The sequence below is a fragment of the Drosophila novamexicana genome, unplaced genomic scaffold, assembly GCF_003285875.2.
Source record: "Drosophila novamexicana strain 15010-1031.04,08,12 unplaced genomic scaffold, DnovRS2.1 tig00000820-arrow-pilon, whole genome shotgun sequence".
NCBI lineage: Eukaryota > Metazoa > Arthropoda > Insecta > Diptera > Drosophilidae > Drosophila > Drosophila novamexicana.
The window spans coordinates 1,119,854-1,146,725 of NW_020824828.1; the positions used below are offsets into that span (position 1 = coordinate 1,119,854).

A 26,872-nucleotide genomic window follows, 5' to 3' on the forward strand; every position below is an offset into this window, starting at 1 on the left:
GTCTGTCTGGAGTTGTTTAAGCAAGCAAGGGGTAAGGAGAGCAGCGAGGGGGGGGGGGGGGGGCACCGGGTGTGCAATGGTGTAGGCACAGGTCTGTCCAGACGCATGGATATCATCAATCGCCTGGGACAGCTACACGCTGTCCACGGCCGGTGGAACCGTTGAGTCGCCTTTTGTTTTAATATGTTGGAATAATGCGGCATAGACGTTGATGTCGACTATGCAATTACTCGCTGCGTCTATGCCAGCAGTCGGTGTTCCAGTCCCAGTCCCAGTTGCAGCCGCAGCCCCATCGGCAGCCCCAACCACATAAGTGAACTCCAATCGCAGCCCGCCCCCTTTTTAGTGTAATTCCGTGGCAGCCGGATGAAATGAAGCGTCGACTGCGCAACTATTTTTGGAGCACCCGCCACAAACTTATCAATTCTATTTCTCGCTCGCCTCCTCCCACGTCTCCGCACGCCTGTCTCCTGGCTCGTATTATTATATTTGTGTGTCTGTGCTATTTTCGGTAAAAAACAAAAAGAGAGAAAAAAGAACCGAACGGGGAATGCAACCGCTTGACCCCGTTTAAACTTTACCGATGGAGCGCACATACAGCCTCCAGAGGGGGCGGCGGCTGGCTGTTGCCACTGGAAAGACATCCGCTGCAGCGGCTTAGTTAATTGCTCTGGCTGCATATTCTGGGAGCAGCGTTAATTTGATGTAATTTGATGCACGATCTGCCTGATATCTGTATTAATTTATTTAAGCAGCCTGAGCGCATCGCTGGAGACGCTAGCGGAGCGCGGAGGCGCCAATAAAAATAAAACAAAACGAAAAAAGAAAATCATTTTATTTACGAGTCGTTTGTGGGTGGCCAAAATTCTTGATGCCTTATCCAAGACATCTCTCACGGGAATACCCAGAAGCATGTCGTTAAATTATAATGTCCTATTTAACAAATCATATTTCTTCTTGATCGCAACAGCGAACGAGGCAACCGTTTGACATCTCTTCCGTAGTTTATTAAACCATCCCAATCGGTTATTATCCAATCACAAACCAGAAAATTTGGTGTCGATCATAAAGCTTAAAATACCATTACAAAACAGTTACATCTTAAGGGAATCCCCTCCCCAATCAAGAGTTCGGCCAGCTGAAATAATGAAGAATTTCTATCTGTGTTGAAGCCCAGGCAATAATGTTCAAGGGTTCGCTTCGTATTCTGATTATCCCCATTTATATGCGCACCCTGGCTTGTCAGACTTTTAACCAATTTCCATCGAACCAATTTCTACATATCTTTTTATTTAGCAAGATTAGTTATTCTCAATTATCCGCATAAAACACTGTTTTAGATGACATCAGTTATGTATGGTTATTATCAGGTTTCGATTCTGCTGTTTTATATATATCTAGCTAGTCTTTGATTCTTGGTTAATAAAACATTAAATGTCTTGATTTGAACTGGTTCGGTTTAGGAATTAGTCATAGCAGACTTCAAGGTCCTTATATTCCCTAGCGTTTTCTATTTTAAGCCGGAATTAAAAATTGAAGACAACATTGAGCTGGGATATGAGATGAGACTTATTGTTTCAGTTGTGCACTTTTTAAAACTCCTTTGTTTTGATCTCAGCCTTAACGTTTTTTCTCAGTTGGTTCGACTGATTTAGTTTGTTAATATGTTTTTTTATTGAACCCGATTTTCTTAACCTTGTGCCGACTGTCATTGGCAGTTTCTGAGTATTTGAGCAAGCGTATCTCCGGGCTGACAATTAGAATCATCGCGACTGGTATCTCCACTCCCTCGGGCATTGAATATAATGCAAAACTTGGCGCTGGGCCCAGATAACAAAGTGTTATGCATTTTACACACTCGAATTTTGCTAATGTTTTGTGCATTAATGAGGCGAGGCTTATCTGGCATAGACGTCGCGCCGCCTTCGACTGCACTTAGAGTCTGGAACTCAGGCTGACGCTGAGACTGAGAGTGGCCATGAAGAACTTTTGTTTTAATGGCCGTATTATGCATAAATATTTGTTTTTGTCTCAAGCAGCCAGCTCACGTAGAACCAAACCAATTGAATTTTAATGGGCAGCCGGCAATCCTGTTTCAACTATATGTAGCACACCCGGCCTTATGGCCAGCCCACATATTAGACACCCTTTACCATTTACCATTTACCATTGATGCGGCAGCTGTCCAACATGGCGTTATTTTACGCTGCGACAAATGACAGCATAATCAAATCGCCAATGGATGTCAGACAATTTTTATTTTCATAAATCCAACACTCAGGCTCCACTTGGCCGGCAAAGAGGCCCTTATTGGTATGCTCCACATGGTGTCTGTGCGCAAAAATCAAAACACGCATAAATTCCAGGCCCATAGCCTGCGCTCTATGTCCGAGTCCGATGTGTGTGTTGTAGCCTTTGTCTGGCTGATTGCAGCAATAATGAGCGGAAATCGCACAAGCAACAAGGAGACGGCTAGACAAACAGCTGGACAACAATGCAAAGGACATTTTGCGTCACGTACTCCACTGCACTCACTCCAGAATCAGCCCGACTTGACTCAATTCAAGACTCGAGTCCATTCGACTCCTTTTTTCTATTTGCATTCATTTCACTTTTGCCACTGCTGCTGCTGGGCTTTTGTCCTTTAGGATATCTGTGTATGGGATGCTGTTGATAGATGCGGACGTCTCGTGAGTGCGCGAAATACATATAAGCATAATGTAAATAGTTTGGTACCGCGCACTGTGGGTCGAAAATAATGAACCCTCTGCCAAAAAAGTTACATCTTATAGGGTTGGTATTTGATTTTGATTAAAGATCACATGCTCAGGTAATTGGCAGGGATCACCTGCTTAAGAAAAATGCATTGTATAAAAAATTTATAGTTTCCTGCTGCGAACCTCATAAATGTTTCTAATGTTTAGTTCGGTTCACACAAAAGTCTTGCCTTACATATATTTCTTTATTTATTGAAATTAGTGAATTTTCCATGGAAAATATCATTTAAAAGTTTTGCTGTTTATCTGTTTTAAGGTTCGGTTCTTGCTGACTATAAAATTTGGAACTGGTTCGGTTCCAAATCGGTTTGCCGTCTTGTCTGATTAAAATCATAAAATGTATTTAATATCCCATTTAAAATAATCAGCGTTATTTGGCTGTCAAATTTAACACTCATATTCATGCCAATTGGCATGAAACCATGGGAACCGTAAAGTGTATTTCTTGAAGCGGCCTGCCAATTGCAATGGAACTGGAACTAGGGCTGAAACTGTGAAATTGTGAAACTGGCCAGTGTATATGTGTGTTCGTTTGTGTGCGAGCTGTTGGCCACAGATTGTTGCAACAATGATGAGCGTCGGGCGTATCGAACGTCGTCGTCAGTTCATTGTTGTTTACAGCGGCCAACATTTACTCACTCATACAACAAAAACACACACAGTCCCAACACTCACACACACACACACAAACACACATACAGCAAACAGCAGACCAGCAAATGCAACACACAAAAACATACCGAGACAGAGACATCAACAAGCCGGAAGTGTGCGTGGCTCGCGAACGAGATGGCCGAACGGAGGGCGAAACAGAGAGGGAGAGTGAGCGAGAGGTAAAGAGAAAGAGAGAGAGGCAGCAACAAGAGACAGTGAATTAAAATGATAGAGATAGAGAGAGAGCTAGAGAGAAGTAAAGAGAAAGACAGCTAGAGGGAGAGCTGGCAGCACGCAGAGGAAATCTGAACATAGATCTGTCGGAGAGAGTTTGGCCAACAGAGACCTGGCCCGGCCAAAGTTGCGGCCATTTCCGCAGTGTCTTTTGGGTTGGCGAGGCGAGCGCGCGCGCGTTTTTTCAGCTGTGATCTCGAACCATCGGCCAACAGCCAACAACAAACAGCTAACATCCAACAGCCAACAGCCAACGGACAACAGCGAAAAACCACGCCGAGTATCGGGAATCGAGAATCGAGTATCGTAACGTGTATCGAAAGTCGAGTATCGGAACGGCGGCAAACGAAGACGAGCCCTGCCAGACGCAACCGCAATATTCCTGCTTATTTTTTTTTTGTCTAATTAAATTGGTGTTGTTTTTTTTTATCATTATTTTAATCATTTTTGTGCGTTCTCGTTTGATGTGCTCGGGCTTAAAACGTTGCTCGGTGTGTTTGCCAGTTTTTGTCGGTGTCTTTGGCCGTGCTATCGAAAAATGTGAAGAGTCCTTCCACACGTGATGCAGCCGTTCGCAGGCCTTGTGCCCGCGCCCGCGACGCGAGCGACGAATGCGATCGTATGAATATAATAATATATAGTTATTGACGTTTTTTTTTTTTTTTGTATCATTTATTACTTTTGTTTTTTGTTTCTATTGACGATCTGTTTTGATATTTTCACAAAGTAACGCAAAGTTTGGTCTGAACAATGTGCTCACAGCCTAGCCTGTTTTCGTGTCCGTATTCACTTGCAGCATACTGGCCAAGTCATTTGGAAATTGCGACCGCTCTGGCCACCGCTCTATCATAATTAACTCTACAAAGTAAATAAACGAACTGGCCAAATGGACCCGGCCATGTGTTTATGGTGCGAGGTAGTGTTAGTGGCAACAGTTTCGCATTCACAACCCACAAGTCCAAAATATTCACATGGCTTTTGTTATGCTCTATTCACAAATTGACAGAAGGGTATATTGGCTCTGTGGCCGTATGAGCCCACGTCATATTTCGAGCCGAGAGAATTCGAAACTTGGCAGATCACCGTGTACACGTCTACGTGAGATGTAAACACACATCCTCTAGGTATATGAATATCTTTCCCACTTGGAATATCTTTCACAGATGATATCTATACTTCCTCAAGTCGCAGTGTTTCAGTCTTAGCGATAATTACACAATAATCAAGAAGACTTTTAGCAACTCGTTCCAGCTCTTGGTGCGCTGTGAAAACAGAGTATTAGGCAGTCAGCTGCACTCGACTGCAGCGCTCTTACTTGTTTTTTTTTTTGCCATTTTTTTTAAATATATTTTTCGATGTTTTTTTTTTGGCGCGTGGTGGACAGACGAGAGGAATAGGGGCACTTCATTGCTCAGTGTTCAATCACCCACGGTTTACGCCTTTGCACGCCCCTCCCATCCCAAGCATACATTCATTCGCTAAGCATATTCGCTTTTGGCAGATCTCTGTGATTGTCGAACAGTTTTTACGCACACAATTTGAAATTTTTCTTTTCATTTTAATATTTTTATATTTGAAATAGCGTGATGTCGACTTTAACGTTAACGCTAACGTTAACGTGCACGTCATCGCCAGCGTCCACTTCGGCGTTCTCGTCGTTGTTGTAGTTGTTGTTGCTGTTATTGTTGTTGTTGTTTTATTTCATTCACACTTAGTTTAGAATGATATATTAGGTTGTGGCCTCTTGTTTGTAAAAGCGTTGAAAGTGTTTTAATACTCAACTCAACATTTGGTGGGGAGTGGCGTTTTGCGCCCTACAGAGGGAAGTTTTCATAAACTGATACAAACAATACGGGATGAGTTAATTATGGATCGAATCGAGTGGAATGGGCAACAGCTCTCTGCAGCAAAGGCCATTAAGTGCAGGAAAAATCTATATAAATAATTACTATTCAGATTAAAAATGCTACAATATTTTGGTAAATGAACTCTAGTTAATTATCATGAAGCTCAAAATATTTCAGCATATTTTCTCTGCGGTCTGCTGACATTTTTCTTTAAGACAAAGTTGTTTGGGTTGACATAACAGATCTGCTCAGCTAAACTTATAGATCGACGCAGATATATTCTGACTTTTTAGACCCTTTATAAAAGATACAAAGGGTAAATTGTCCTTGTGCACATATAGATGTGTATGGCAAGCAGGAGATAGTACTTCCGATCCCATAAAAATATTTGGTAAAAACAAATAGCTCAGTGGATATAATCACGTCCCTCCATTCCTTGAAATGTGAAATATACTTTCGCGTGTATCATACCCCCCTCAAGCTTATCATTTTTTCCAATATCTCCGCCCAGTTCGATAAATATCGTTTTGAAAACTTGCTTTTGTTATCATAGCTCCAAAATTATAAGAACTCGATACAACCAACTTGGAATGTAGGCTCTCATATAGTATACACAGATTAAGAATATTCCTCTTTTTCGATACCTCCTTTCATTTTAAAAGCAAGAACAGCTTGGGCTTACGGCGTCTCCTAGATGGTCCTTCTCTTAAAAGACCGGACGTGGGTACTCTTGGCGTTTTTCAAGCGATCGATTAAGAACTTATTTAAGGCTGTATATACAATGATATTTGAGACGGGCTTCAAGGGGCAGAATAAACTTTTCCTATGTTCGTAAGTTGGATGGCAAAGTAACATCTTCAATTTAATGCAAAAACTTGCGACGGGCAATACCGGAAATAACTCGTTTGTAGAATACATCGATATACCAGCACGTTTCCATTCGTTTTCCATTGCAACATCAGCCCGTTCAAATATATATTCTTCCATAAGTTTCATAAGAACTTAAGCTTCACAACCGTAAGCTGTCTAGTCGTATTAAGCCTTCATATTTGGCTGCTTAATCCCGTCATAAAATATGTTAAAAAATATACCAATTTATTTTGTATTTTTTGGGACAACTGCAGCTTAGATCGCGAAGCCCATGACAAATAAAAATACAAATATAAAACAACGCAGTCGGTCGACTCTTTTGATTTTCTTGCCAGATCTACACAAGACCCTTTTGTAAAATCGAATACTTTCCGATTTATTGCCACGCTTTATCAATTTTTGATTGTTATCCAAGCTGAACCAGATGAAAAGAGTGACCATGTATGCAGTTAAATTTTATGATCCTATACGGTTGATTTCAATTAAATTTTATGTGGTACTCGTGCTATACTCGATTATTGGCGAGGCACCCGAAATTGGTTTTTCTGCTCAGTTTCCTTCTTCTTTTCGTTTTTTTTTTTTTTTTTTTTTGCTTCTGTTTCTCGTGATTCTGGCGATTCCTCATTACTCATTGCTCACATTTGTCAGGCGACGAGGAAAACCCAATTAGTCATTAGACGATGCCGATCTCTATTCTTATTTGATAGCTTGGCTGTTGCTCTTCTTGTTGTTGTTCATATTTTGACTTCGGCACAATTTAAAATCATAATTATAGACGCGTATATTTAAAATTAGACGCGCATTGTTAGCGCCTCGCCCTCGCCCTCTCTCTCTCTCCCTCTCCGTCTCCGTCTCCCTATTCCTCTTCCTCTCCGTCTCCCTATCTGTTTTCGAATCAAGCGAAGGGAGTGGAAATGTAAAAATGTGAAAATTGAAAAGCGGAACAAGAACGATTCTTATTTTGTTTGGGAAAATGCAAGTTGGGCATGGGCATTGGAATGGGTATAAAATTGGGGACTCGTTTAACTTAATTAGGCATGCGTAGCAACAACAAACGAACTCGGAGATTTGGAAATTTTGGAATTACTTTGGTATTATCATGGAGCGTGCTTGGCATTTTTCCAAATGCTCTCGTCCCAAAATATTTATTGAAATGTCAAGTGCAGTAGTGGCCGATGCTTAGAGCGCATCATTTTATAAACAACTACAAATTTCAAACTAAGCACAAGCAACAACAATAACAAAGAGCAAAAAAAAATAGCTCTTGAATAAAATCAAAAACGTGGGCCTTGAGCTCGAGCTCTTTCTACTACACCTTTGCCTTTCCATCGTACCTATATTTGGACATATTCATTCTTGATGGAGTCCATAGTCCACATCGATCATCTCTTCTACACTTGACGGCGCGTTAATTATCGTGAAGCCTTCACCATTGACTTTGCATGGTTTATTGGGCCACGTGTGCGTATACGCAATTTGGTAGACGTAGTTTTTGGCTGTATTTTATTATTCCTTCGGCTCGACTCGGCAATTTGTTTATAAACATTGCAATTTTGAATTTTACTGTTCATTTCGTAGATAGTTTTGTGCCCCAGCTGTGTGAGCATAAATTTATGAACATGCATAGATATATATGTTGATGTTCAGTTTATATTTATGTATATAAATATATATATATATGTATATATATATATATATATATATCTTCGTCTTTCATACAATATGTATATAAATGTTCAAATATGTATGCGATCCCCAACCCTAAACCTATACGCACTGAGCTGAAAGACCATTTAATGCCACATTTTATTTATATGCTCGGCGCGTTTTTTATTTGTTTTGTTTCGTTACGAAATTTCAATGGCTGGCGAGCATTAAGACTACCGCTAAAATAAATATTTCTACATTGAACCATAGAGGGTAGAAATGTTTCCAATTGATTTTCAATAAACAAACTGCAAGAAACTTAATACTGTGAAAATATTAAACTAATTTCGCACGTTTTAAAAAATAAAATACTTGCCGCCGCGCTCCTCGCATTGATATTTATTTCGATTTGGATTTCGTTTCGCATCGTTCCCATAGTAAATACCAGGCAGAAGTGATTCAACCAGCCAGCCTCCAATCGCGATTCCCAAAACAATAGCCAAAGCGAATCTCAAAAGAAAACAAATCGAAAAAAAAAGAAAATAAAAAACAAACCACAAGAAAAGATCAAAGCGAAAAATGCCAAGTTCATTGCAAGGAATACGCATAACGAACAAAGTGTCTACCCAAACAATCCAGCCAGAGGAACCAGCTCAAGGAGCTTCAAAGGCCGAACCAGCTCCAGCGTGATCAGTTCAACAATTCGACAAATGCTCAATTTGCGTACTCGGCCTACTGCTCCGCTGCCAATGATGGGCTGGCCGCGCAAAAGAAAGAACTCTAATCCTGAAATCGATAGCTCTACGAGCATCTTTCGATGGGCCGATTAATCTATCGATAGGCCCACCTCGGACAGCGAAGAACTCGACTAGTGCGTCAGATTCAGATCACTGAATACGATCATAGACGATCCCGTTGACACACTCACACTCACACACACACACACACATACACATTCATAAACAACCACACACACATACACACACACACACACACGCAGGGACATACACAGGGACATATAGGGAGGCAAAGCGTCAGTTTAAGCCATATACCAATTGAGCTTTGGTAAAACACTCCGCGCTCCGCTTTGTTTAACAAACCATGTTAGATATATTTCGTGGATTGAAAAACCTTGTAAAGGTCAGTCACGTTAAAACCGATTCGATAGTATTCCGCCTGCACTACTCAATAACTGTGATGATTCTGATGTCATTCTCGCTAATTATAACCACACGCCAGTATGTGGGTAATCCAATTGATTGTGTACACACTAAAGATATTCCAGAGGATGTGCTCAACACATATTGTTGGATACAGTCGACGTATACGCTAAAGAGTTTATTTTTGAAAAAGCAAGGCGTTTCGGTGCCTTACCCGGGTATTGGCAATTCTGATGGCGATCCCGCCGATAAGAAGCACTATAAATACTATCAGTGGGTGTGCTTTTGCCTATTTTTTCAGGTGAGTTACGAGAAGGGTACCCCCCCACACACACAACCTATTGCCTAATTGTTTTTAACCATCACTAATTTTCTTTTACTGTTAAGCCAATCGATACTTGAACTTTGCCTTTTTAAGCGAGCTGCACGTAATAATAACAATTTCAAAATTTTAATCATTTTAGAGCAATTTAATAATAAATTCTTGATTGAATTTTTGTCTATTATATAGAATAGTTTATCAAATGAATATTTATTTCATTGAAATATTCGTTAAATATATCGAACCTTATTATGCTAGAAAAGGATATCCAAAGCCCATTCAATCAAATGTCAACAATTATAAAAGGTTATCATAATTCCCCCTGCAAGCTGTCTTCGCACCCTCAAATTGATAAATATTTTAGGTACCCTTAGACTTAAGGAATACCCCTAGTGTGTGAACGTATAAAATACTTGACTGCTTTGTATCCTCTAAACCTGTATACGAATCGATATGGAACGCTTCTTATATCCTTGTTGAGGGAATTGTAATTTTGTCATAAAATGTGTAACGTATCTGACCGAGCCCCTAAACTATCTATATCTTCTTGATTATTATCAGCTCCTATTTACAAGGATATTTGATCTTGCGTACCTCCTTGTTATTGACTTTATTTCGTTCATCGCCTGTGTCTACAAGTAATTATGCTCAATAATTTGATGGATTAGGTAATAAAAGCACGCAGTGCCCCAAACTCAGGGAGCGGTAAAGTGTGCTGTACATTCTGATATGCTTGCATACATACTTATTGTTATATATACATTTGAATGAGTGCGTACGTTTTTTGAGTCTCAATACAAAATTCAAATTTCCAAATATTTGTTCTACTTTTTTTCGATTCATTGTTGTTGTTGCTGGCTGGCCTTTGAAACGCAAGAAACTTGAATGCGCATAGGCAATGAAATGAAAATGTTTAAACATATCCGTATTACCCGATTTGTTGCTGTTGCGAACATTTCACTTACGCATGCTCAAGGCCAGCAACAGTTGACTGGGCTATGTTGTGACGTACTACTATGTATGTGCATATGTTTGTTTGTTTGTTTACATATTGATCGAAGGGTTTAACAAATTTCGAATACTTTCAAAGTCCTTATACTTCAACACTTTCACAGTCAAACATCATTAATATTATTCATATAAATATGGTCCTGAATCCTCCTAGCTTCCTCCAAGTGAAGTCTAGAAGAGCCGTCTCTCGCATTTTAAAACATTTTGTGAGTTTTAGTTAGTTTTAGGAAGGAAGCATATTAAGTTTATAATAGAAATCCAATTAGAATACTCGTTCCATAAATGAAATAATTTATATATGTTACATATGTATGTTGGTTTGGTTCAGGAACTATGAGCTGAACTGTGCCTGTAACATAAAAGAAATCCTAATCAGCATCAGACAAGTATATCATATACCTCACACTGGAAAAAAGATCAAAAATTGTTATATGGCAAATAAGAAGACAATGTTGTATTTCTCCATGGTCTTTATTCAAAAGATGTACAAGCTTGTGCACTACATTTTAATTTAATTGATACCTTAAGGCCCATTAAATTCAAAAGTATTCAAAAACAGAAGTTAATAAAGAAATGATGGTTTTCAAAAAAAAAATTGTATATTTTAGATTTCTAATGCATTCAAAATAATAATTTTAATTACTTAAGTCAAAAGACTTACTTTGTCACAAGAATAATAGATCGTTAAATATGTCGTTGTTCCCGCTGTCGACGCTGCCCACCGCACATACCAAGGGGTTGGGGGTTGGGGGATCCGTCGAGTGGCCAGTCCAAGCTGAGTTGCGGCGAGGGGCGCTGAACGATTACACAATGATATATCTTCCCGCTAACAATGTACAAATATTAAATGTATATTTTTACCACACTTTTGTCACAGTTGTGGGTGTGTGTGCGTCTGTGTGTGACTGTGTGTGTGACTGTGTGAGTGACTGTGTGTGTGTGTGTGTGGCAGAGGGGGCAGAGCCTCGCTGGGCTCGTTGCTTTTCTCGGTTAGTGTCACATCGGCGATTATAGACGTCGCCGTCATAGTCACCCAAATAACTATAAATACATTTATTATGGTATTCTCCCCGCTTAATGACGCGTGAACGGCGTTTCTATAATTTACACATTTTCCATTCTGCTTAATTTGTGGATTTATTAATAAAGACGACGGGTGCGACCTGAAATCAAATGGATGCAGTTTTTAAAGCATTGCCATCTACATGCATATATAACAACAACAACAATAAGTGTATACATGCATGCATGTATATGTATGTGTGCATAAATAATAAAAGTCAACGATCATAAATGCCACGAGAAAACAAGCAAAGCTATAAATCTGTGGACAACAACTACTTATATAGAACTACCCAGAACACCTGGAATCAACATAGTTAACTTTCCATATCCCAAAATAGCTAGATATCTAGATAGATAGACAGATAGACAGATAGATAGATAGGTCGGTCGTTACAATTATATACATATGCTTGTGATTTCAGGACCCTGATGCAGGCGATCATAATTGATTGCGAGTGGGTGGTGGGGATCGAGCGGCAACCATCATCTGCTGATCCAACAATTGATCGCGCTCGCTAATGGCCTGGCCATTAAGTTGGACAATGCAGCTATAAAATTTAAAAGCAAAATTGCCTGCAGTAGGCAAGCATGTTCACGATCTCGCTTCCCCTCCCGTTGCCTTTCCGTGCCCATTTCCCTGATACTTTTCTTTCATTTCCAATTCCAATTCGATTTCGAATCCGTCCCCGATCGGTTCATATCGATCAAGCGCTCCCCTCAAATATGTCAAAAATTGAAATTTCGTTTTTTTTTATTTTGTTTTTGCCTAGCTGGATATTTATTGAAAAGGCACAGACAAACATAAAAGTGAACAAATAATAATTCTGGCCAAATGCCAGCGCACAAAAACAAAAATCTGGCCCGAATGGAAAAGCAGAGTGCGGAGCGGAGATGCGATACGAATCTGCGTAGCTATGCTGCGTCGGGATGGAATGGATTGGCGTTGGGGATGGGGTTGAGTTGGGGAAGGGGTTGTGGCTGGTTTAGCTGGGTTTGTTTCGAAGTTCGTGTGCGCTGGGAGACGGGTTGGCAGCGTGACGCCAACGTCGACTGGACTCCCCACCAGAGTTGCACGGACATGTGTTTATATTTGACTTATGTGCTTTTATTTTTATTCACGTCATCCGGGAGTGGGAAGCTAACACGGAACCGGGATCAGGCTACCAACAACCGGCAACTGGCAACTGGCAACAGGCGCACTCGCCATTTGCCTTCAGTCTCTACAGATCTAGCCTTAGCTGGGCAGACAGCCCGCCCACATGCTGGAGCTGGGTATGACTGTTTGTGCTTGGACTCCTCAATGACCACAATGCGCTTAAATTACTTTGCCTAATTGAAAATGCAAAATTTCCTTTAATTTTACATGGTTATTTGCACCACTTCTTATAGCTTCATTGCTTTGCGCACCTTGTGCTCAGGTTAAATACAATGCAATTGATTTCATTGCTTAAATGCCAATCAACTTTTACAACAAATATGTCACAATTCTAGCTCCTTTTATTGTTTGGTAATCTTTTAAGATTTTCATGTTATTTCTCCATTCTCTTGTTGCTTTCATACCTACAATATTTTGTCAACATAAGACCATCATATCATACAGCTGCGATAGGAACGATCGGATGAAAATTCGTTCTTATTGAATTTAAAGTCTCGTGTCCATGGAGGTTTTTTTGTCGATCTTAACAAGCAATACGCTTCTCTACGCCACATGGATTTCAATCTGGTGCTATATTAGTTTTTTATAATATTCCTGAATTTTCAAAGACAAAAATTGATCAGAATAAGTGATTATGACATTTACTTAATTTTACATAAACGTATAATTTTGTATAATCGAATAGGGTTTCATTTTAAAACAGCTTAAAAAAGCACAGTAAAGAAATTGTTTTCTTCATTGGGGTCTTACCGCAGCGAAAAAGGCTAGATTTGTTGCCTTTTTGCTTTTTTCTTGTTAGATTTTGTATTGAAAATATATATTTTTTCACTGATAGACATGCAATTGAACTCTCTTAATAGATGTCCTTTATAAAGCTGAGCAAATATTAAATAATATTTTGGTATTAGTTTTGCCACCTTTGCGCCACTGTGCGTCTTTTGTGTTGGACGCGCCGACTTTGGTGCGTTTTCTTTCGCTGGCTGCGGCTGTTGGTATTTACTTCATTTTGCTTTGATTGCAGTTGCATTTATGCGATATTTTTATGGCAATTTGAACGCTTGCCAAATTGCTTTTCAGACACACGCATATGCGTCCCGCTACGCAGCCCCGCCCCAGTCAGTGCTCCCCTCTCCTAGCGGAAAGCCCTTTTGCCCGGGCACCCACAAGGATTTTGGATGATGTTCTGATTATTACTGTTGCATGTCGTCGGGCCAAGCCAATTTGCAACTTGAGCAGTAGCCAGGGGGCCAAAGAGAGATGGCGAGAGGAAAACAAATAGAAATATGCCCCCGATGAGGGCCAAGAAAAAAGGGAAATGCTCGCTGAGGCTCGCATAAGGCAAAAACCAAATCAAACGCATCATTTGACTTCCGGCAAGGCGTTGCAAGCTGTGAGCCCATCACTTGTCCATTTGTTTTAGTTCTTCTTTTGTGCTTCCTATTGTTGCTTTTGTTGTTTTCGTTGTTGTTTTCTTGCCGTCATAAGGCGATACAATGTGCCGCAGATGTTGCCCAGCTATAAAACGATGCGGCTACGCCAATTTCGATTTTAAAGTCGTATTGTTGCAACAGATGCAAAATTCAAATGTTGCCATGACCGTGCCCGTCATGACGTTGACGTTCGGGCTCTATAGACTTATATAGTTATTTTAGCATTTGCCAACACCGAAACTCAAATGCCAAATGAAAATGGAAAATGCAAAAAAGACGCCTGACAGACGGGCAATGGAACAGACGTAAGATTGGCGCGGACAGCCGCCATTTGGGCAACCGTCTAAACAAACTGAACTCTCACCTCAATGGGCATTAGAATGCCACGTCCACTAAGCCATTGTCTCCCTGAGCAGTCAGGGATTAGCACCTGCCCACATCGAGCTGGGCAAACCGCAGCGAGGTGCGGCCGCCAAAGTAAACATTTGCACAATTTAGTGTTAAATTTACGATACAAGTTATTACTAATATGTCATCAGAGCGCACATAAATACCAAATGTCCGACAAGAGATCCATTTAATTGGGCAAGATCTTAGCCGTTGCCAGAGTCTGTTTCTTCACCAACAATATTTTGTGTCTGCGTGTCTCTCGCATGTCGCATATGTGTCTTTTGTTGCTTCTACTTTCGCTAATGGATCACAGCTAATTGTTTTGATGACATGTCTATAAATACTTACATATAAATATGTCCGTCTGTCTGTCCCTGTCGGTTTGTTCGTCCGTCTATATGTTTGTCTAAGTATCGAAATCAGCAAATAACATAATTATAGGAATGCATGGGAGCACTCATCTAGGAAGGTCATCCAAAGGCAATCTTAAGCATATAATACCTTTGGCATTGTTAACTGGAATTACGCGCCTGGGATTCTCTATGGCGTATGCCTAAGAAAACAGCTGGCGATTGTCACTTGTCAAATTTAAGCGCTTTTACGACAATTCCAATGCGTCAGACGCCTACACAAAGGCAACAACTCACCTTTACAGAACTAATGCCTATAAACATATATATTTATATATCTATACACATAAGTATCTCTGTCTCTATCTCTATCTCCATCTCTGCGTTTCCTCTCTATTTACTTATTTTTTTTTTTTTTTTGTTTTTTGCAGGCAATCTTATTTTACACACCAAGATGGCTGTGGAAGTCTTGGGAGGGTGGCAAAATTCATGCGCTCATCATGGACTTAGATATAGGCATTTGTTCCGAAGCCGAGAAAAAACAAAAAAAGAAATTACTTTTAGATTATTTATGGGAAAATTTAAGGTAAGCAAATGCCCACTTTCTACTTTATGGTCCATTATAATCAAAATTTCTAAAAATTTTAGATATCACAATTGGTGGGCGTACAGATACTACGTGTGTGAACTGCTCGCCCTAATAAATGTGATAGGTGAGTAACAGCCGCATTATCATTATCATTATCATTATCATTATCATTATCATTATCATTATCATTATCATTATCATTATCATTATCATTATCATCCATAATCCATAATCCATCATCCATATGCATCCTCTGCTTGCTCGTGATCATCATGAGGTGCAGCTGCAGAGAACTGTTCCAGTTTGCACAATCCAATAAACAAATTTGGGGTTAACTATACACGATATCTTTAGTATACGCCAAACTCATGCCATGCACACACAATACAGAATACATATATGCCCGAATAGAGCTTTCTTTATTCATTCATTCATTTTCCAAGGAAAATCAATGACGAATTTTTATCGACTGACCGTAGCCGCAGGCCGCATCAAAATAAACAAATTTTCCTTATTGCTGCGGATTCCTGGTTTCTTTTTTTCGGACAACGTGCGCCACGTGCGGTACAATCGGAAATCTAACAAAATAATTAACTGTCAGAATACATAAGAAATAGAGAAATAAACAATTATAGAATACACCAATACCATATGCACATGCACAAGTATACGTATTAACAAATAGTCCGAGTTCAGACTAATTGAATGTTGACGGCTGATGAGTTTACAAGAAACGCTTTTTGCGGTGGGGAATGTGAGGGAATGTATCCCATTTAACAAAGTTAAATTTATAGCTTGCATTTTTTTAAGTTTAAAATATATATATATGTATATGTATATGTATATACGTGCGTATGTGTTCGACAAACTATCGAATCAATTCAATCTATTCTTATGGGATCTTTTTTTTCTTATGGGATGTCGAGTTTAATAAATTTTATTCAATTCATTTTGGTATGTTTTATTTAAACTTATCGATACCTTATGAGAGCAACGATTGCGAAAGAATCGATACAAAACATATGGCATTAATCGATTTTGAGAAAGTTTATATTCTGATAGATCTGGGTTTGGGATTTTATAGACTTTAAGCTTTGTTCGTCTTTGAAATTGTATAATTTGATTTGGAAAATGGTATCAAGTAAATGGAAATTTGTTTTCAATTATCGACTTATCGATAACCGACAGAGCATCGATAAATTAGTCTAAAATCGATGAAGCGATTTCGTGAACATTGATTTTTGATTTTGGAACATTAACGTAAAGGACTAATCGAATAACCTCGAGACCAATTTCAAGATCAAATCAACAAATGATTGATTATTATATTTTGTAGTTCTTTCCCCTCAATATTCAATAAGCCGGGAGCCGGAAAGGTGAACCCATTCATATTCTATAATTTACTGACTTATCAAATTGTCTGATTTTTAACAATAACAGATAGCTCTGAGTTCACACTCATACACACTCAGACTCATTTTCACACTCACACTTACACACACACAGACGGCAAGTTGGAGGCAGCAATAAACCCATAAATTACACCCGCCAATTTACTTTATAAACACTGTCTACATATCGTATACTACATATTATCGTCGGCCAAACTTTTACTTATACATATGTGTAAATATATATTTCTGTGTGTATATGTCGTTTTTGTTGCATAGGTCAAATGTTTCTTATGAATCGATTTTTCGATGGCGAATTTATGACATTTGGCTTGGATGTGATAGATTATATGGAGACCGATCAGGAAGATCGCATGGATCCGATGATTTACATATTTCCCAGAATGACCAAATGTACATTTTTTAAATATGGTTCAAGTGGGGAGGTGAGTAATTGCTCCAAATGAGTGATAATAATTATACTATTTAAATATATATGTTTGTGGCTCTTTGGTTTAGGTGGAAAAACACGACGCCATTTGCATTTTACCATTAAACGTTGTTAATGAGAAAATTTACATTTTCCTTTGGTTTTGGTTTATATTATTAACGTTACTTACATTATTAACGCTAATATACAGGGTGGTTATTATATTCTCGCCTCGGATGAGGGTCTATTTATTTCGAATGCGATTTAGGTGAGTCCCCATACGAATAATTCACTTAACCCTTTCTAACACTGTTTTTTCTATACGATATTTCAGGTTAGTGCGTCGTGACGCTATTGAAATAATCGTTCGTCGTTCCAAGATGGGCGATTGGTTTTTGTTGTATTTATTAGGTGAAAATATAGATACAGTTATATTTCGTGATGTTGTACAGGATTTAGCGAATCGTTTAGGACATAACCAACACCACAGGGTGCCTGGATTAAAAGGTGAAATACAGGATGCATGATATTGGGAGTATTAGAAACAATACAAAATGCAATATGTCGTCTCTATATAAAAACAACAACATCAACATTCAACTACTTAGTACAACAACAACAGCAGCAGCAACCGCTTCATAAGTTCAAAATAAAACTGAAAAAAAAAACGTATCTTACAAATACAACCAAAAAAACTATCGTCAATGCTAACACATCGAAGTCATTTTCAATCAACAAGAGAGTAAAGCACAGAGGCACCTCAATATCGATAACGATAACGATAACGACAAAGATAACGACAAAGATAACGATAAAGATAAAGATTAATATAAAGATAAAGATAAGATATCAATAGACCCAACCACACAACGAATGAAAGCGGACTAAGCCGAACCAGAACTAACATAAAAGTCAAAAGTAAGGGAAACGAATCAACCAACAAAAGAAAAACTCAACAACGAAAATTATAGGCAGATCGAAAAGATGATGATATTGATAGGAATTAATAACAATCACGAGCAGCAGCAGCAGGAAACGGAGTTTGGGTGCAGCTGCAGCTAGTCAGCTCAGCCAGCGCCCAAGGACATCGCAAGCAGTTGCACGTGGCGCCTGCAACTGTGTGCATGCCCCATGGATTCAAGTCAAAAAGTTATAAAAATAGAAGTTGCCCAGGGACAAGGACAAAGTGTGTGCAAGAACCAAGAAGGAAAGAACAACACAAAGACAGACGAAACGAAAGGAAAAGAATGGAAAGGAAAGGAAAGCAGAGGAAACAACGCTCTCTCTCTCTCTCTCACACACACACACACACACACACACACAAACACACACTCTTTACAAACATAAATAGAAAATTCACCACACACCAACATCACACACAACATTTACGCGGAATTACTCATACGCCCCCGTAGACGCCATCACATCGCACACTCAACCTGCTCCTCACTTTGCTTGTCATGCAGCAACACAACAAACACCAACAAAGTCGAGACGACGCCCGCGAATATAATTGCATTTCTGTATTAACAACCAACAAAACTACAACAACATCAGCAGCAGCAGCAGCGGCAACAACAACTGCAACTGCAATCACTCGAAAGCATCACGAACAGCAGCGACAACAACAACAACAACATCGGCTGCAACTGTTTCAAGCATAGAAAGAGAAAGGTAGCTAAAAACTAAGGCTCGTCTCTCGTCTAGTAAAAAAAAATAAGTGAATATAAAAAACGAAAAAAAAAAACACAAAAAAAATTAAAATAGAACGAGTTAAGCGAAAGAAAAGAATAAAAAGATGCAAAAAAAAGCAGGAAAAAAAAACAAAAGTTAGTTTAAATTCAATTCAATTAAATCACTTATTAAAACAAAACAAAATGATATCTTGAAGTGTTCATGTATTCGAATGTAGGTTAACTAAGAACAGCATATTAATAATTCTAAATATAAAACCTACTCATATATACATACAAATGCATATATGGTATGCGTATACATATATATATATATATAAATATAAACATTTTTTTTTCTAAATCTAAGCATTTGTATTACCCGCTAAAAGGAAAAACAAAACAAAAATTATATAAAAATTAAAACAAAACAAAACACAAAAAAAAACACAAAGCAAACAATACAAATACAAAAAAAAAACCAAAAGGAAAACCAACAATTTTGTATACAAGAACAGAAAATGATACCAAACTAAATGTAAAGAACAACAAAATATCAATAAATATCAGCGACAGTTTAGTAAATGGAGAAAATAAAATACAAACTACAAGAAATACGCATAAATACCACAAAAACAATGACAACAAATAATAAACAAAAATACCAAAAAAAAAAAAAAAAACTTAAATGCCGAGGATACTTACATTTACATAAATACATACATACATACATGCATACATAGTAAATTAGGTCAATCTGTAGCGCGCATCATTATATAACCAAACAACCATAAGCATTATAATAGTAAAAATACTACGAAAAAAAGGCAAGCACACACACACACAAACACATTCATGACGCGTATTTTTAATTAAACACACATGTGCAAGCATATATTGAAAACAGAAACGGAATCGGAAACGGAAACCGAAACGGAAGTCTATTTCCGTATTATTATTAATCATCATTGTTAAGCCGCAAGTGTGGAATTTTTAAGCGAGCTCATCAGCATTAATAGCATACATCAATTAAATTAATAACGAAAAAAGTTGAGGAAATTAGAAAAAAAAGTACCAGGAAAAAACATAGTTCATAATATTCCCCAATTGCTATAATTACAAATTACACATAACGCATATTATTGTACGCTATAGACCAACAAACAGCATAAATTAAAGTATTTGTCACAAATTGATTGCATAGTATTGAAGTCACACACTCACACACACACACACACACACTCAATCACCTGATAATGTTTTTGTTCTTTTTTTGGTTTGTTGTAATTCACATTGGCATTGCAGCTGTTGGAACAGTGCTGAAGAACGAGCTGCCAATTGTAGAAGAACCACTGATAAATCTCAGAAGAACTCAATATCTTGCTGGGTATATACACTTAAGACAAACATGAATCATCTGCAGCGGGTACAATCTCTCGAATACACTTGTGTACGCTTAGAACTTCTTATTCACATCGAATATCGAATTGACCACATCATGTGCTACAAATTGTAATATCCGTCCAGAAAACTTTTTGAAGCGCCACTTTGTTTCTAAGGTTCCATTACACGATCCGTTAAAAGACTTAGCCTCAGCCAGCTCTAATGTAAATCGTTTTCGTTTTTGCTCATCCCCAAGAAACATCCATAAGAAACAAAAAAATACTCAATACTAACTGAAAAAGGACCAAACAAGTCGCAAACGCATCAAAAGTTTTCTATTTGAGTTGATACAAACATAACCGGACTGCCATCTTCCTGGCCACTTAATTAATCTTATCTCTCTCTCTCTCTCTCTCTATCCGTGTCTAACTTTACGTGTGACTCAGTTGCTCTATCCCACTCTGTTGCACACACTTTTCTCATAAGGACGACTAAGGACGTATCAGACACAGCCAAAGAAGCCAAGCCAATAAGAAAATATCACTGCCAGCTAAATAGTTCTAGAGTTATATACTTATGTAGACATTTATAAAAAATACTCGTATACCCTGTAGTAGGAAGGGCAGCTCCAACTCAGCCGCAATGCCAATGTTACGAATCTAAAAACACTATCGGCCATTCAGAACCTGGACTTGGTCTCCCAACAGGCATCGTCTGCAGAGCCGCTCAGACCACACAGAATAAACAACACACGAATAAAGAAAAAAAACAGAAAGAAAATCTTTGTTTTTAGTGCATAATTATTATTGTTGTATTTTCGTTTTAATTTTGATTCTCTCACTACAGCATATTCAAAGACGCATTAGATTTTAGCCAAGAAGGTTTGAAGATAATAAAAGTAATTGGAAAACAAAAGAAACATAATTTATAGGTCGCTATACAACTTAATAGAGAAAAACAATAATTATAACAATAACGATAACAAGTAATTTAAGCGTAATTTTTTTTTAACTGCTTATAGCCAAATATGTGTAAGGCTAAGATCTAGTTTAAAGAAAAACAAAATATTACGACAGTACAGGTCTAGAGAGAAACTAAAAAAGGATTAAACAAAAAATTAGCTTGTTCGTGTTTTTTTTTTTTCTCAAGCCAAGTAAAGCGAGAAAATAAGTAATAAAATTGAAGTCAAACTGAAATCTATGCAACACAAAAGAATAATATATAAACCATGGAAAAACATATATAAACAAATACGGATTTATGATGATATATATATATATATATATATATATATATACATACATGCACATACATGTATATATATATATATATATATATATGTATATATATATATATATATATATATGTATATATATATATATATATATATATACGTACATATATCCGTAATGAAAAGCTAAATTATGCATAATAGAAAGAAATTGCCATTAGTTGTTAGTGTTAATGCGATACGTACATATATATATACATACATGTGTATATGTATGATCTAAAGATGTAAGAATAGATCTGTAAGGAACACAGCTCATAATACTTAGTTAGAGGTACAGGGTTCAGCAAGCATGTAACTCAATTTGAACTAAAAGCAACTGTAAAATATCTTAACTCGGAAAATGAGAAAAATCGAATATTGAATATCGAATTTCGAATATTGTACATCGTATATCGAAATCTTAACGTGTTGTTTTTCCAAATGCAAAACTTTATTTTTCAAAGTGTTTGCTGCATTATTAACTACGATCAAAGAAAAGAAGAAAATAAACAAATAAATAAATAAATAGGTAAATACGAATTGTATTAGCTACGAGTATAGTAAATACTTATACTTATACACATAAGCATGACAAGATTTCATACTTGAATAGATGAGAAAAAAAGAAAATCTAGGTGCAATAAGCAGGAATCAGAACAATTGGACTTTCGCCAGTCTTTAGACGAGTAACTTGCCCTTTTACAAATTATAACTTACAACTTACAACTTTTCAACACTGTTCACTTTACATTCTTTCCAACACACCGTTCACAGCCCACTGTTTACAGTCTACTTTGCTCCCAGCCAAAAATCTAGTCGTAAGGCATTTAAGCGAAACTTTAACTTACTCGTTGACTTCTTTTCCTTACTTGCATTTGGCGTGCTCTCTTTAAGCCGACAGGAGCCATAAATATGACAAAGTCCAATCGAATTATACTATCTTACGAGTATATGCTAAGCACAGGGTGCACTTGGAATCTCAAACGCAAACACAAACACAAACACGAACTCAAACCTAATCTCAAATGTTTTGCTTTTGTTTTGTTTGTTTGGTTGTATTGTTATGTATCATTTTGTATTTGTTGTGATTCGATGTTCTTAGACGGTACTTATACATACTTATGCATTAATACTGCTAGATCTGGACTTACTTATGTATGTGTAGTATGTATGTGTCCTTTGTCATTTATTAATGTATGTCATTGCTTAGTTTAGCTCTTAGTTTTGTACCTTATTTTACTTTATTGTTTCCATTGTTTATTCGGCAATAAAACGAATACATATCATTGTTTTTACTAGTTTTATTTCTTAAGTTAACAACACTGAATTTTCACAGATTTGATTTGAAATGTGAGCACATATTACGCGAACGTTTATTCTTATGCGTTGCTCTCAACTTTTACGAACACTGCCGCATTCAGTGTCTCTCCCTCTCTTTCTCTCTCTCTCTTTCTCTCTCTCTCTCTCGCTCTCTGCCACTCTCTGAATTCTCAGCACTCTAAGCACATACGGTATAGAAATCGACACACAGCAAATAGGTCAATTGTCTCGGTTTGAAGATTAAGCCGGATATCAACATTTAACGAAGTTTATTGGTGAAATTTTTTCAACTTATATTTTAAATAAATTTATTATATTCTTAGCAAATGAAATTAGACTTTATTTAGTTAAACAGCAAATATTAACGAAAACAATTAAGGCAACAAATAAATTTCATAATAGTGCAAAACTTTTATTAGACCAAGCGTTTTTAATGTAAACAAATTAAACAAAACTGTATAAACTACGAGAGAAATAATAATAAAATATATAAATCTGAAACTGCCAATTCACATTCTCAGACAAATTCAGAAAAACCACAATATAAATCAAATCTGCAAGCATATAAACTTTAACACTTTACAATACGATTACTATGTATATACAATGCATACATAACAATTGAAAACGATGAAAATTGCTGAATATTTAGAATGAAAAACAAATATGCAAAACAAAAATAATAAAATAGCGAAAAAAAACATATACTAAATAGAAAATAACATCAATCTAGCCATATGTATTTGTATTAGTTTGATGCTTAGTTGAGAGCCTGTCAGAATGTTATTGATTTGCCTATCGTTTGCGTTTGCCTTCCTCTTCAATAGTATTTCGGGCAATTCGGGAGTGTCTTTCGGTTCGGGCTTACGGCTTACTATTATTAGATAAAAGATCTTATGCACATATCTGTTGTGTGTGTGTGTGTGTGCGAGTGTTTTTTTTTTATGAGCATATACTATGTGTGAATAAATAGCAGACAATAATTAGTAAATTTGCAACAACAAAATAAAAAACCAAAATAAAAAAAAACACGCAGGCACATTTGTGTGTACTATGCGTTACCATTAACTAGCGCCCGGCCCACACAACATGCACACCAACATACTTATCTCCATCTGTATTCGTATCTTCAAAGAGTATCTGTATTTGTAGCTGTGTTTAAATTTGGTTACTTGGCTTCAGTTTCAGTTTTGTTTTTCTGGGCTAGCTCCATACTAAGGCATTAATTAGAGTTCAGGGGCTTTTAGTTTTTGGTTTGAGTGCAGGCAGCAGCTGAAGGCGCAAAGTAGTTCCTAAAATATTTCCAAGGTCAAGATCGAGCTGAAGCTGAAGGATTATGTTGTAAGATCGTGTTGAAATTTAGTAAAATGGGTTCAGTTTGAATTTGCCCTTCCCATGCCTTGCTATTGTTTAGGGGTATTGATTTGTTCTTGTTTTTTTTTTTTTTAGTTTTTGTCTGTCAAGGTATTAATATAATACTCATAAAAGTAGTTCCTTTCTCGTTAGCACAATTTTGAAGCATAAGAAAACTGCCTTAAAGTGATTTTCGAATTATAAAAACAATTTATATAACTAAACAGTGTACATAATATAGTGCCCGAAAAAAAAAAAAACAAATAAAAAGAAAACATATTGGAAACAATTTTTTTTACTAACAATAATTAGAAACGTATTGTATTTTAAGCATAAACATGACTTTTAATTAACAACTAAGACACATACAATTGTACATAAATTAATATACATTTACATATAATTATACAATATATACAACATATAATTACATATGAAATGTATTTTATAACGAATTAGATCGTAATTAGCAAAAACGTTCAGCGAAATTACAATTAAGTTTTCCACATTCAGATGACTTTTGACGCAGACAAAGATCATATTATAGCTAATTGAGAAATCCCCCAAAAAGAAAGCAGAAAAAAAACGGAAAAGCAACAAACAGTTTTGCATTTTAACTTGTTTTCCACAGCTCTTAAGTTTATTCGAATAACTTAACGAACGTATTGTATTAATAATAATAAAATACTAAAAATAAACAAAATAAAGTAAAGGGAAAAACCAAAAGGTGTATGTAAAATAATTGCATAAATAATTTCTAATATATTCGCCGATTGCCTTCAACTAGAGGAATTTTGATTACAAAATTAATAATGAATATTACAAATGAGAATTATTAAATATTGCATTAACTAACATATTTATACAATGAATGGCAAAGTAAAAAGAACAAGAAGAAGATGAACGACAGGAGGAACAAAAAGTAGAAGAAACAAACAACAAACGCAGAAACGCAGAAAAAACCAAGCAGAACAACAACAAAAAAAAAACAACAACAAATCTACACAAAATGAAATTCAAAAAGAACTGAAGTAAAAACAAAGATTTTAAACGCAGCAACAACAAAAAGTAACAAACAAACAAAAAGAAAAACAAAGCAAACAGAAAATCATCAACAAAACGAATACAAAAATCTTCATATTTGTACACAGAAAACAAAAACAAAAACAAAAAAACGAAACATGACGCAGAATCTATAGGACCCATTAATTTATATGCATAGGGTATACACACACACATATATTCATATGTACATACATACATATATGCTTATGTTTGTATGTATTTTGAAAAACACATACACACACATACACAAACACACACACACACACAAGTACACATACACACCCACACTTCAAGAAATTTCTGTAATCTGAACGCAATTCGAAAAGCCAAGTTTGCACATCTTTTAGCCCAAATATAGGCAAAACTTTTTGAATTAGGCCAACTATAAAGAAAAAGAAAAACCGAATGCAATTTTATCTTTTATGCAACACCCAAAAAAAGCCGTCTACGTCTGAGAATTCGTTTTTGCTTTCTTGTTTCACTCATCTTTCTATTCGATTTCCCTCTATCGAACCAGAGAATTGTTCAGAAAACAAAGACATATCCAACAATCTTTTCAAATCGACATTCGCCTGCTTTGAATACTGAGAAATCGAACCGAATTGAATCGAATCGAATCAATTATCGAATATTAAAGCGAGCATCTACCCTTCTCTGGTTGGGTACATACATATTTCGATCGCATATTCATTCGTGCTCATTCCTTCCTGTAGACGAGCTGCTGCCGCAAAGGCCCTTTCTTGGATTTTTTCATATATATATATATATATATATATATACATATATTACTCGTAATTTATGCCGACATAAGAAATCACAAGCAGCAAACCACAGCAAACACTAATAAAACAAATTAAAAATTAAAAAAAAAAAGAACAAACATAAGTAAAGTAAACATTACTATAGTTCACACATTTACAATTAGATCGTAAGCGAGTCTATAATTTGTATTAAAGTCTTATAAGCATATACAAATACGGATAATTACATTATTAATAATACTTAGCATATTAACTAGTTCATATTGCGTGCTAGACAGACGCGAATAAGTTGGCAGGTCGTGGAATGATCTATTGATAATCTTTTTTTTTTTTTTTTATTGTAATGAAATTTAACTAGTTATAATAATAATACTTAATACGGTTATGAATTCATTATAAATCTTGTGTACGATTATTGTGAAACGTTTCATTTTGTTAATACGAAAACAAAACGCGTGCATGGTTAATAAAGCTTTAATTTGAAGCTATGTATTTATATAAATATATATGTATATATATATATGGCATATATATCTATATGTACATATGCAAGCACACACACATACGTGTGTAAATATATCTATATATACATACATGTGTGTGTGTGTGTGGGCATATGTATGTAATATGAATATAAATGAAGCAAGCGACAAAGCAGAAGAAATAAACGTCCTCAGTTTATAAATTTTCAAATGAGTGACATAAAAAAAAAAACAGAATA

At 36.7% G+C, this 26,872-nt stretch overlaps 1 protein-coding gene across 2 annotated transcripts in view; it reads left to right on the forward strand.

Annotated features, from left to right (window-relative positions):
- Nucleotides 1–17,934, forward strand: part of LOC115764364 (innexin shaking-B) — a 55,687-nt gene extending 37,753 nt beyond the window's left edge. Inside the window, exons 1-6 of one of the 2 annotated variants that reach the window (XM_030707327.1) lie at nucleotides 8,984–9,490; nucleotides 15,345–15,499; nucleotides 15,562–15,626; nucleotides 17,173–17,339; nucleotides 17,413–17,591; nucleotides 17,658–17,934. In XM_030707327.1, coding sequence (XP_030563187.1) covers nucleotides 9,131–9,490; nucleotides 15,345–15,499; nucleotides 15,562–15,626; nucleotides 17,173–17,339; nucleotides 17,413–17,591; nucleotides 17,658–17,850 — 1,119 coding nt within the window. In that variant the 5' untranslated portion in view covers nucleotides 8,984–9,130 and the 3' untranslated portion in view covers nucleotides 17,851–17,934. Of the gene's footprint in view, nucleotides 1–8,983; nucleotides 9,491–15,344; nucleotides 15,500–15,561; nucleotides 15,627–17,172; nucleotides 17,340–17,412; nucleotides 17,592–17,657 lie in introns of those variants that run through there. The other variant, XM_030707326.1, reaches the window with a different exon arrangement.
- The last annotated feature ends 8,938 nt before the right edge of the window (nucleotides 17,935–26,872 follow it).